We start from the raw sequence: 12,714 nt of genomic DNA, 5'->3' as shown, positions 1-12,714 counted from the left end.
CTGTGACTTCCACGATGCCAAAGCTAGTGGTCAATTCTCAGTCCTCATTTTGTTGGACTTCTCAGCATCAGAGGACACAGTTGACCACTCCTTTCTTCTGAAGCTGCTTCTTTGGTGTGTGGGACACCAGGTGCTCTTTGTTTTCCTTCTCTTCTGTGGCCTCTTTTTCGTTCTTTAGTGTGCTTTAGGTGAAAGTTTATAGCTCAAATGAATTTTTTTTTGTTTGGTTATGTAAAGGCATTTGTTTATTAGCATTATGAGTGCGACAGGTGTTCCTGATGTATCTTTTAGCTCATTAATACTGGTATGCAGCTGTTGTTGAGTGCGTCGAGCCTTTTTTTTTTTTTTGAATTTTATTGTGCTTTAAGTGAAAGTTTACAAATCAAGTCAATCTCTCACAGAAAAACTTATATACACCTTGCTACTTACTCCCAATTACTCTCCCCCTAATGAGACAGCCCGCTCTGTCCCTCTACTCTCACTTTTCCTGTCCATTTTGTCAGCTTCTAACCCCCTCTACCCTCTCATCTCCCCTCCAGGCAGGAGATACCAACATAGGCTCAAGTGTCCACCTGATCCAAGAAGCTCACTCCTCACCAGCATCCCTTTCTAACCCATTGTCCAGTCCAAACCATGTCTGAAGAGTTGGCTTCGGGAATGGTTCCTGTCCTGGGCCAACAGAAGGTCTGGGCACCATGACCACCAGGGTCCTTTTAGTCTCAGTCAGACCATTAAGTCTGGTCTTTTTACGAGAATTTGGGGTCTGGATCCCACTGCTCGCCTGCTCCCTCAAGGGTTCTCCGTTGTGTTCCCTGTCAGGGCAGTCATCGGTTGTAGCCGGGCACCATCTAGCTCTTCTGGTCTCAGGATGATGTAGTCCCTGGCTCATGTGGCCCTTTCTGTCTCTTGGGCTCGTAATTACCTTGTGTCCTTGGTGTTCTTCATTCTCCTTTGCTCCAGGTGGGTTGAGACCAATTGATGCATCTTAGATGGCCGCTTGCTAGCGTTTAAGACCCCAAACGCCACTCTTCAAAGTGGGATGCAGAACGTTTTCTTAATAGATTTTATTATGCCAATTGACTTTGATGTCCCTTGAAACCATGGTCCCCAAACCCCTGCCCCTGCTACACTGGCCTTCAAAGCATCAAATGAATTTTTCACACAAGAATTTATACATATATTGTTTTGCGACATTAGTTGCAATCCCCACAATGTGACAGCACACTCCCCTTTTCCATCCCGGGTTCCCTGTGTCCATTCAAACAGTTCCTGTCCCTTCCTGCGGTCTCACCTTGCCTCCGGACAGGAGCTGCCCATTTAGTCTTGTGTATCTGATTGAACTAAGAAGCACACTCCTTGGTGTATTATTTTTTGTTTTGTAGTCCTGTCTGATCTTTATCTGAAGAGTGGGTCTCAGGAATGGTTTCAGTTCTGGGTTAACACAGTGTCCGGGGGCCGTAGTTTCAGGAGTTCCTCCAGTCTCTCTCTGTGGCCTCTTTTTCTGTCTCCTTTGCTAGACTCCTCCTTCTCTCCCAGACCTCTGTAGGTCAGCGAGCACCAGGTTTCTTCTTCATGTATGTTTTCCGTGGATGTTCTCACCCAGTCTTCTACAAGCTGATCTTTCCAGTTTTGGCAATAGCTGCCTACTCCATATCTCCACTTGGAGGCCTCACAGACACCTCAAATGGAGTATGTCCAATACTGAACTCGATTTCTAGCCACTGAACCTCTTTCTCCCTATCTCACTGCCTCACCACTGTCCAATCAGTTTACTCAGATCAGAAAGCCTGGGAGCTGGATGGGATGCTACTTCTCTCAACTCTCACCTCTAGTCAGTTGCCAGTCTTTCCAGCTCACCTCACCCACCCCCTTCCACCCAGGTGGAATTTATGCCATCTCCTTCTTGGACCTTGGTAGCCTCCTCCTGGGTGGATTTTCTGCTTCCTGTCTTGCTTGTCCGTTACACATAGTACCCAGAGTGATCCTTGTTAGACTTACAGTAGGTGATACCAAGGTCCTGCTCAAAACCCTTTAACAGCTTTCTTTCAGCTTTACCACCTACGTCTCAGTTTTCATCTGCTTTCACACCTTCCCGCAGACACTGTCTCCCATGGCATCCCCTCTCTTCTAGAACACACCTAGCTTTTCCCTGCCTCAGTGCTTTTATGTTTGATATCCCTGCTAGTCCCTCTGCTTGGAAAGCTTGTTGCCTAGATCTTCACATGGCCAGCTCCTTCTCCTCGCTAGGCCTTGTTTTACATTCATCTAACTTCCTTCAGAGCCAAGCAGGACTGTTTGTGTTAGCTTGTGCATCCTCATGTCTCTTCTGTCATCATTCTGTGCCTGGCACGTGGGTGTTTAATAAGCATTTGCTGAATGAGCAAATGATGAAGTCATGACTTACTTCCAAAGACTCTGTCCTCTGATGGTAGTAACATTTCCTCTCTTCTTCAGGTACATTACCTGTGCTGAGTATACTCACTTCTATGGTGGCAAGAAGCCAGGTAAGGCATGAAATCTTTCAGTTCCCTCTGAGGGGAGGAATTAAGGAATGATCTCATCACTGTGCAGTGAGCCTGTAAAAATTAAGAATGTAGAAATTACAGTAGACAGGCTGAGGACACAGTTCAGAAAAGGACATATAGCTAAACATGTGTGAAAATGTTTAATCTCAGTAGTAATTTTTTTTTTTAATGTAGGTTAAAATGGCATTTTTTTCTCTATCAAATTAATAAGGAGTAAAAAGAATAATATCCCAAACTACCCAGGCAGCAGAGTCTCTGAATGGCATGCAAATGGTTAAGTGCTTGGTTACTAACTAAAAGGTTGGAAGTTTGAATCTACCCAGAGGTGCTGTGGAAGAAAGGCCTGGCAATCTGCTTCTAAAAGATCACAGCCATTGAGATTGTGGATTAAAAAACTCTTAATAGATATAACCAAAACACATGAGGTACATTAAAAAAAAAAAAGCTTGGAGGAAAAGGCACATACTTGTTTAAGCACCCACAGCTGGGTTTCTGCCACAGTCCTAATATTCCTGCAGTTATGGGCGTTTGCTCTCCAAGAAGCCTGTGCTAGTTTTACTCATATTAGCAATCAGGACAGTGCTCTTTTCACTGGACACCAGTTGCTGTTGACTCTGACTCATGGCGACCCCGTGTATCAGAGTAGAACTGTGCTCCGTAGGGTTTTCAGTGGTCAATTTTTCAGCAGTAGGTCCCCAGGCCTTTCTTCCAAGGCACTTTTGGGTGGGCTTGAACCGCCAACCTTTTCAGTTAGCAGCTGAGCACATTAACTGTTTGCACCTCCCAGAGACTCCAATTTAAATGATCTTTTTCTTAAAATGTAATTGGTTTGTTGGTAAGAGTGCATAAATCAAATTTGCTTATAGCCCAAATTTTTATTTCAAACAGATATCCCCAAAACAAATTTTCGTCGTTTACCTTTTGACCACTGCAGGTAAGGTTTTTTGAAAGTTGATCTTTCCCTTGTAGCTATTTTCTAATACTCAGGTGTTTGATAGTACATTTGATCCTTGGAGATCCAGATGTGGGCCCATCTGTGTCCCCCCCACCCAGCTCTTCCTTGCCCTGGGAGAAGGGGCAGCCAATGATGACGACAGCTGATAAGTGTTTTCTGCTTATTCTGAGTTTATGCTTATAAGCGTTGTCCTTTTAACCTCATTCTTGCCCTCTCAGGTAGGTAGATCCTATTGCTAAGCCTATTTTATGCTTGAGGAAACTGAAGCTTTGAAGACTAAAGCCCCTCACCAGGTGTCACACCAGAAGTAGTGCCACTGAGCCTTGAACCCAGCTGTCTGACCAGGCCCCTGCCTCTAATGCTTTACTTTTGTTCCACATTCTAGGTAATAACAGCAGCAGCAATAGTCAGGACTCCTGAGCCTCCTCAGTCCCTTACCTGAGAACTCAGCTCACTGGTGGGGTGGGGAGGGAGAGGGACCAGATGCAGAGCCCTTCAGATGTTTCTTTCCAGCTCTAATTCTTATGTGCATGAACAGAGGGAGGGTCTGTTGGAGAAGCAGGACTAGGTGAAGTGAACCCCAAAACCCCAATACATTGCCCCTGTCAGGGCCAGGGGGCTTGTGGGAGTAGGCAGACCGGGTGGACCCATTGGGCCTGCATTTCCCCAAGCATAAGCCATGGCATCTCTGCCCTTCAGGGTCTCTCTCCTAGAGCAAGGTCTCCCGGAGGAGCATGCGTGTCCACACAGGCCCCCAGGGGTCTGATTCCATGGGTCAGGGCATGCTGAACCTGTGCCTGCTGGCAAAGCTCTCCTGGTGATGCCAGCACCTGCCTCAACCAGGGTGAGGCAGGTCAGCCAGATACCACAGTGCCGTGAGAAAGGGGCAGAGGGGTGTGTCCACAGTGCTACAGCCGAGAACTGGGGGCCTGGCAGTCCCATCGGTAAGGGGGACAGGTGAGGCATAGGTACCCTTGGGTGGAGCTCTCCCCATGCCTACCAGGCCTGTCTCTTAGGTTCTCTTGTCAGCCTCGGGGGAGTGTGGTCTGACTGAGATTGGGTAGGGGGCCTTTTGAGGATGGGTAGTCTCATGACAACTGTGGAAATGATTTCATCCTTGGTTCTCAGTTCTCCCAAGGGCCTCAGATCTGGGGGTGGCCCATTTTTTAACTACCTTGGGTTATGGGTAAAACTTACGTTTTGAAATTGTGCCCCTTTAGATCATGTTTGAAAGAAGATGACATGTGCGTTATCATGACGCTTAGAGTTTGCTTTGGTACTGTGACCTGTCCTGGGTCAGTCACATACAGCGCCACCACCACTATTAAAGGCAGACTGGATGGTTGAGTCAGAGAGGGAGGTGGTTGCCCAAAGAAGGTTTCCTGGAGGCAGGAGCCTGCTTGGTTATGGTGCCAGGGCCCTAGTGCTGTCAGGGCTGGCCTGTGCTGACCAAACTCACAAGTGATTGATGTACAAACCAGAAGCCAGGTCAGCCAGAGTTCTTTATGACTAGTGGCAGAAACCCCATGCAGGAGGAAAGGGTATTGGCTCCAGGAGGTACCAGAGTGCAGTTTCTCTTCATCTATTGGCTCTGTTTTTCCCCACATTGGCGTCTGCACTAAACAAGGGGCACAGTGAGGAAATCCCGCCTTCATTGCTAACTGTGTAGTCAGGATCAGCATGAATCCAGTCCCCAGAGTGTGGAAATGGATCCAGTCTTCACCTTGCCACTTCTCCATCTGCATTGCCAGCTGCTTACGCGGCACACTCTCTCTGTGACCCCAGCCACCCAGAGCTGGATCACAGCTCACGTTAGAAGGACACCTGCTTTCAGATGCCAAACAGGCAGACACCAGCCCCTGCTGGCTCTCTGCCCCTGTGGCTTCGCTAATTCACTGGAACAACACACAGAGTCTTATGGGGAGTCTGTGATACTTACAGCTACAACTTGATTACAACAAAAAAGGGTACAAATGAAGAGAAGCATAGGGCTAGGTCTGGGAGGGGTCACAGTGTGGCACTTCCATATCCCCAGGAGGGACATGCTACCCTCTGCGGGGTATGATTGTCAACCACAAAGCTTCATCTGAACCTCAGAGCTCAGGGCTTTTATTGGCCTCAGCATGTGGCCATGTTAGATTACATCAGGCCTCCTGAGGCTTAGTCGGCATCGGCCCCCACCCCCGTGGTCCCTCCTCATCTGGTCAGCCCCTACTCCTTAGCCCAAGGTGTTGGTCCAGAAAGAACCGAGAATGATGGCCAGACTGCAAGGTGATTCTGTAGCTTAAAGCTTCATTCTCAGGCAGAGCTTCTCTACGAGATGGGAAATGGTTGAGGCAGTCCTGAGCCGACACTGCTCTCTACCCCAGGTTCATGTGTCAGAACTCACTGAGGGCTCCTGGGAACTCATGTCCTGCCTGAGACACATGCCTCCCTCTTGGATCACTGCTGTGAACTGGAAAACGTGGGAGGATGGGCAGGCAAGGCACCCACAGACCACAGTAGCCCCTCAACCCCAGAATCCCTTGGGGTGGGGGAGGGCTGTCCTCAGTAGAAGAGCTTGGCCTGCCTGCTACGTGAGGTTTTGGAGAACAAATTCCAGTCTTGCCTCCTTCTTAGTCTCCTGGGGCTGCCATAGTAAATTACCACGAAGTGGGTGGCTTTGAAGAACAGAAACGTATTGTTTTACGTTTCTGGAGGCTAAAAGTCGGAGTTCAGGGTGTCAGCAAGGCCGTACTCTCTCCCTGTCAGCTCTAGGGGAAGATCCTTCCTTGTCTCCTTCAGTTTCTGGTAGTCTTAGGCGTTTCTTGGAGTTCCTTGGCTTGTAGACAGATACGCTGTCTTCCCCTGCATGTGACTCTGTTTCCAGGTCTGTTCCCCCCCCTTTTATAAGATACCACTTGGAAGGGATTAGGATGGGGACCCACTCTACTCCTCCATGACCTCCTTTAACTGAACTGACAACAAAAGGAAAACCCTGTATCCAAACAAGGTCATGTTCATACATACGGGGGTTAGGACTTGAACGTATCTTTTTGTGGGGACACAATTCAATCCCTAACACTCCCCGAGACTACTACCAGTTACCCCTTTTGCACTTGAACATGGTAACAAAACCAGAACATGACACAGCAGAGCACGTGGAGAGGAATCTGGCTGCTTTCTTTCCAAGGGCCCCTCAGCTTGTCTCCTGGGACCTGGCCTTGTACTTACGGGTTTGTACTGGGAGTATAAACCTGGAGCTTCTGAAGAGCAGTGACTTGGGGGTCACCTCTGGTCCTGGCACCCAGCACAAACTGTGAGGAACCCCAGGGATTGTCGAAGGAATGGCCGAAGAAGGGAGGAGCCGCCGGTGGCCTGGTCAGCCCTCTGTGTGACGAGGTGCCCAGCAGCTGACCAGGAGTGACTTGTGTTCTTTCTCAGTCTCTCTCTGCAGCCTTTCGTCTACCCGGTGTGCACCCCTGAAGGCATCGTCTTTGACTTGCTGTGAGTGTTCCCTCACGTTTTGGTCTAACAAACACAGGTTGTTGATACCCACTAAGGAAGAGGGTGTTGGGCCAGCTGGAGGGTCTGGAGCTCTGGGCATTGCCAAAGGAGGCAATGCTTAGGTCACCAGACCCCTGGTTCCAGTGGCCCCAGGAGCCCTGGGTGGACCTCTTGGGGACCCAGGAGGGGCTACCTGGGCCTTAGGGACTTGGCATAAGTGCTGCTGTTACCCCTGGGCAGGCAGCATTGGCTGACAGGTGCTGCTGGTTCTGCCTGGAGTGGTGTTGACCCCGCACGAGGGGGTTATTATTCTAGTGGGCCCCCCTTAGGCATTTTGGGATGGCACCGAACTGAATACATTACACTTTATGAAGCAGAGCCATCATCAAGGTGGAGGTATTTGAAGCGTTACGCCCAGGCTTATGTTCTAGCATATATCAGCCCCTCTAATTGTTTCCGGCTCATTTTAGAAAATAGTACAAAGAAAGAAGGAAAAATTTACCATAATCACACTATCTAGGATAACTGCTGTTAATATTTATACCCACCCCCCCCACCCCCTGCTGCTTTTTTTTTTTTGTACGAGATAGTAGCATGGTTAAGATGATACTATGAAGATCGTTCTGGATACATTTTTCACTCGCTTAAGATGAGAGCTTTTGCCCTCATGTCATTCAGAATTCTCTGAGGGTATAATCTTTAATGCTGGCGTAGTATTTCATCGTATGAACAGATCACATTTATTTGTCCTTTTTTTTTTTTTGGCTAGTTTTTTTTTTATTGTTTATACATAAGCGTGGTAGAAAAACCCTGACCATATTTTGAAGCCCGTTGATCCAGAATTAGTTCCCTGCTTTCTTTGACAAGGAAAGGAGCTCTCCGAGTTGCCTTCTGATACCAGAACTAAAGTGGAGGGAAGGCCAGTCCCAGGTCTCATACCCAGAACCAGCTCTCCAGGACTGAGGTTTTGTTCCCAGGCTGAACCTCACCGCCATCACGATGCCTGCTGTTCTCTCCTCCCCTCAGGAGCATCCTCCCTTGGCTTAAGAAGTACGGGACCAACCCTAGCAACGGAGAGGTAGGTGGCTGAGCAGGTGGAAGCACTCCGGTGCCTGCCCTTGTGTTCTCGTGGTCTTTGTGTGTGTCCAGACAAGGTGAAGAACCATCCGTGGGGCACAGCGAGAAAGGACTCTCCTTTCCCTCCCACCTCACACACCCATTCCTTTCTGGAACTGTTCCCTGTATGTGCACGTATGGATACATGTATGTATCTTCCCTTCTTGGCCACAGACATCCTGCGTGAACCCCACCGTACCTTGCTTTGCACGTGCGGCCACAGCACACGTCAGGGCTCAGTGCAGGCTTATGTGTCAAGCCCTGCCTTGCTCTCTGAGGCCGCACAGCATTCCTCTGCATGGGGTCCCGTAGTGAATTTAAGTCATTTGCGATCAGTGACGAGGGGTGCAGGGATATCCTGCACATGTTCCCTTGGGCACATGAATGAGTATCCTGGTTAAGGGTGGGGAGCATTTGTAGTTTTGGGAGCCCTTGGCAAGTTGCCTTCCAAAGTTCATTTTCAACTCCTACCAGAAGCATGCAGACAAAAATGCCTGTTTCCCCAATCCCTCCACAGCATCGTATGCCATCTATTTTTTTTAGTTTTGCTAATCTTATGGCAAAAAAATCATTTTAGTTTGTATTTTTATCACGTTAGGTTAAGCAGCTTCTTATTGGCATGCATAGATAGCTAGATAGCTGCTGTCGAGTCAACTCTGACTTATGGCAACCTTATGGACAACAGAACGAGACGTTGCCTGGTCCTGTGTAACCCTCACGACCACTGGCATGTTGTGCCAATCCGTCTTACCAGGGGTCTCACTCCCCCTCACTGGCCCTTTGTGGGGGCCACTCACACAGATGTGTGAGGCCGAGAGAACAGTGTGAGAAGAGTCGGGGTTTATCTGGGCAGCGTGGGGTGCAAGGTGAGGTTGTGGGGGGTGGGCAGAGTGGGACTGGCTCCAGAGGGCCTGAGCCAGGGGGCTTAGGGCCGTGTCTGCCAGGGTCAGGAGCCTGGCCTGGCTTGGCCTTAAAGACAGCGAGCTGGGCGTGGCCCAGTCAGCCCTTTGACTGAGAGCGCTCCCCGGAGGCCTTTTGGAGAGGCGGACTGGTTTGCAGGCTTGTGGTAGCAGCAAGGCACAAGGCAACCCGGGGCCGTGATGCTCAAGTGGGAGGAGCAGGTGGCGAGTGGATGAGCATAGCACCCTGGCTGCCAGCACAGGGTGGTGAGATGCTGTTGGTTTAGTCCTTATTTAGTGTGCTCTTGACGCAGCGGCTGCAACAATGGGCTCAAGCATAACAACGATTGTAAGGATGGCACAGGACTGGGCGATGTTTCGTTCTGTTGTACGTAGGGTTGCTATGAGTCAGAACTGACTTGACGGTACCTAACAACAACTTGGTGTTTCTTTTGTGTTTTAGTAAAAAAAGTTAATTCACAATTTCTGTTCCTCCCTACAAGACCTGAAGTTCCTCAGCCATGAACTCTCTCAGCCATCCGGGGTCTCAGGGACCCAGCTCTGAGCAGAGCAGGGAACGCCTGTATTTTACCCAGTGGCTTTGCCCTCTTTGTTGGATGTGTTTATATTTACCTTACTCATCCACCACTTTTTTTGACTTGGGGCACACTGTGCTAACAAGAAGAAAAGCCAGAGCTACTGACAGAGCTTGGGTCCTGAGCAGCCCATCCACTGGGGCTGAGGGCCCAGTGCAGAGAGCACTGTGGCTGTGAGCTTCTGAGGCTGGAGGCCTGTCCACGGCCCTTGTCATGTGCTAGGCAGGTGTAGGAGTCTGTGTATGTTTTTCAGGTTGGGAGGGTGGTTCACCAGTTTCCTTTTCCCGGCTCTTTGAGGAAATGAGAAACTTGGTGAGCTGGGCTTGTGGCAAGTATTCTCGGATCAGCTGCAGTCTTTGTGCTTTCCTACCCGATGTTTGCCATGGGCATCTGTAGTGTTGCCTCCCTAAAGGAGAGCGCGCTCCTTTGGTTGTCTGCTCTATCCTTACTCTCCCTGTCGAGTGAGAGTGACCAGCCATGTTGTTAGTGAGGTTTGCGGTTAGGAGCCACTGCTGAGGTCCTGACCTCAGTCAGGGAGACGTTCTCTGTTGATTTCCTGAAGTATGGGCTCTGCCACTGGCCTGTTCCCTTTGTGATTGGCTCTCTGCTCCTGAGTTCTAGATGTGTGTCTTCCCTGGCCTTGTGGCGTGTCTGCCTCAGCAGAGCCGCCCAGGCGTCAGGCGGGGTCCTCTGCTTCTAAGGCTCTGCTCTTGGCTTTGTCAGTGGTGGGTTTTGCTCCCTATGGTCTGCATTCGAGGGTCTCCCTTTTGTTTACTTGCCCACATCTGTCATGTGCCCTTGTCCACACCTGTCATCTCTCTCTTTCCTGGTGGATGTCGTTCATTCAGTCGCAACTGTGGGGTTTTTGTTGGTTGGGTAGCTTTGCCCTACAGATGTTCATTGGGGCTCCTAACGTGTCATGGTGGTGGCTCTGCACTGCCAGCCCCCCGGGGACAGGACCATGGTCATGTTGTGGGCTCGCCTCACTGACGCTCTGCCATTCCCCTTTGCCTGGCGGCCCTTTCTGGATGAGTTTCTGCAGAGGCCCCCTCGCCAGTCCAGCAGATCTGTACTGAGTGCCTGCTGCCCTTCCCTGGCCTGGTCTCAAAAGGGCCTCTGTGGGGTAAAGGGCCTCATTTTATCCTAAGGAAGGTGGACTTTGTCCTTGGCTCTGGAGAAATAACCCTTGGAATAATTGGGGTGCCTTGGTCTGGGACTTCCAGGCCACGCCTGAGGATTTGTGCTGGCACGTGGGGGTTGGCCAGACCAGAAAAGAGTCACCTGGAAGGCCGATAGCAGCTAGCTCAGGAGGCATGGTTTAGCCAACCATGCAGGACTGGCCTATAAAAGCCTGGAGCCCTAAGGCTTGGAGAAGATCCTCGTCAGCGAAGGAAGGGTGATGTTCCCTCTCTGAAATGCCGCAGGTTTGCACTGGAAACCTTCCCCGACCTCGCCTGTATGTGTCTTCCTTACAGTGATCCTGACTTATATCCTTCTTAGTATAATAAAACCAGTAGTCAGAAGTTTATCTTTTGTGAGTTATGTAACCCGGTGAATTAACGAACCCAAGGGCAGTGTCCTCTTAACTTGTAAGGTCCTCCTTCGCCCTGGGTGGCTCGGGGCAGAGAGAGTATGCTGCATGGGCAGCTGGCGGGGCAGATGATGAAGTGAGAAGGCGGGGACTGGATCAGTCTTCACATTTGGGGGATTGCATTATGCCAATTCTTATCCATGAAGCTGTCATCGTAGCCTTGCTCAGGGCTCTCTTGGCAGATGTGTGGGCTCAGCAGAGCCCCTCTCACTGCTTGCTGAGGCAGGTCCTGGCGGTGTTGGCTGCCATGAGCACCGGTCCTGGGCTGGCTGGCCCTGTGCCCCTTCTCGGGGGCCAGAAGTGAGTGGTGTTCGGGTACCTGAGCCTGAAGGAGAAGGACTCTCTGGTGAGAGCAACCTTGAGGGCAGGGACCCTGCTGCACCATCCTGATCCTTGCCTGCACAGTTGTGTGTGTGTGTGTGTGTTGGGGGGCAGTAATTGGAATGCAGCCAGCTGTGGAGGAGCAGATGTGGCCAGTCAGGGCCTGCCCTGCAGGGATGGGCCTCGTATGGGGCTGGGACACGAGGACCGTGGAGCTGAGGCTTGGGCCAGAGGTCTGGGAGAGGAAGGCTGAAGGCTGGTGTCTTCCTTTCCCTGCCCCCACCCAACACTAGGAGATCCAGGGCTAGAGGTTGTGCCAGCCAGGGGCCTGAGCCAGGGGCTGACAGCACTCAGTGTTCCCTCCTCCGTCTCTCACACCTCTCCTAGCCTACCCTCAGCACCTGTACCACGGCCGCTGTGACTGTGTTAGTATATGGGGTTGTAAACATATTACAGAAACCTGCATATAGAGGCTCCCACTTTCCCATCGCCATACACAGCTCCCCAGCATGTTGGTGTATTTATTCTTTTTCTCACTTTTTAATGTTTTTTTTCCCCAAGTATTCGTACAGCAGAACAATAAGGTGGACACTCGCGTACCCACTACCCTGCTTAAGAAATACATCCGTTTTTAAATTTCAGAAGAAATTTGTGCTTACCAGAAAAAAGCTTAGACTTTGCAGAGTATAAAACAACCCTCTTCCCTGTAGCCTCATACTCCAGCCCAGAGGCACCCCTGTGAACAGAGCTGGTGTCTGTGTGTTTACAAACCTCTCCTCCCTTAGAGCAGGGGGGTGCATAACCAAGCCCCCCTGTGCCCACTGGTCCGTGGCTGCCCTTATCCTCACTAGTGCTGTGCCTCGGGGCCTCCCAGGGCAGCAACCTGCCACTCCTCCCATTCATAGCTGCAAAGGGCTAGATGTCCAGAGACTTTTCCAGTTTCTTTCGCTCAGCTTTATAGCCTTGGCGTTTTTTCATATCAGTCACTTATTTGTTATTATTAAATTATTTATATTATTTGCATTAATTATTAATTCATAATATACAGTTCAGAATTATTAATTCTTCCTTCTTCTTCCAGAAACTAGATGGACGGTCCTTGATTAAGCTAAATTTTGCGAAGAACAATGAAGGTGAGTAAGCACTTGTGTTAGTTACCTAGTGCTGCTGTGACAAATACCACAAGTGGGTGGCTTTGAGGGACAGAAATGTACTTTCTCAGTTC

The 12,714-nt window shown here is 49.9% G+C and overlaps 1 protein-coding gene across 1 annotated transcript in view; it reads left to right on the top strand.

Moving 5' to 3' along the window:
- The window catches only part of PPIL2 (peptidylprolyl isomerase like 2), a 32,604-nt gene that overhangs the window by 485 nt on the left and 19,405 nt on the right, over positions 1 to 12,714 (top strand). Inside the window, exons 2-6 of the mRNA XM_049866018.1 lie at positions 2,455 to 2,504; positions 3,414 to 3,459; positions 6,904 to 6,966; positions 7,993 to 8,044; positions 12,571 to 12,622. Of these exons, the coding sequence (XP_049721975.1) occupies positions 2,455 to 2,504; positions 3,414 to 3,459; positions 6,904 to 6,966; positions 7,993 to 8,044; positions 12,571 to 12,622 (263 nt within the window). The remainder of the gene's footprint in view (positions 1 to 2,454; positions 2,505 to 3,413; positions 3,460 to 6,903; positions 6,967 to 7,992; positions 8,045 to 12,570; positions 12,623 to 12,714) is intronic.

This window comes from Elephas maximus, chromosome 22 (genome assembly GCF_024166365.1).
Source record: "Elephas maximus indicus isolate mEleMax1 chromosome 22, mEleMax1 primary haplotype, whole genome shotgun sequence".
In the NCBI taxonomy this organism is placed as follows: Eukaryota; Metazoa; Chordata; class Mammalia; order Proboscidea; family Elephantidae; genus Elephas; species Elephas maximus.
Note: the sequence above shows the minus strand (reverse complement) of the source record. Positions and strands in the feature narration are given on the sequence as shown.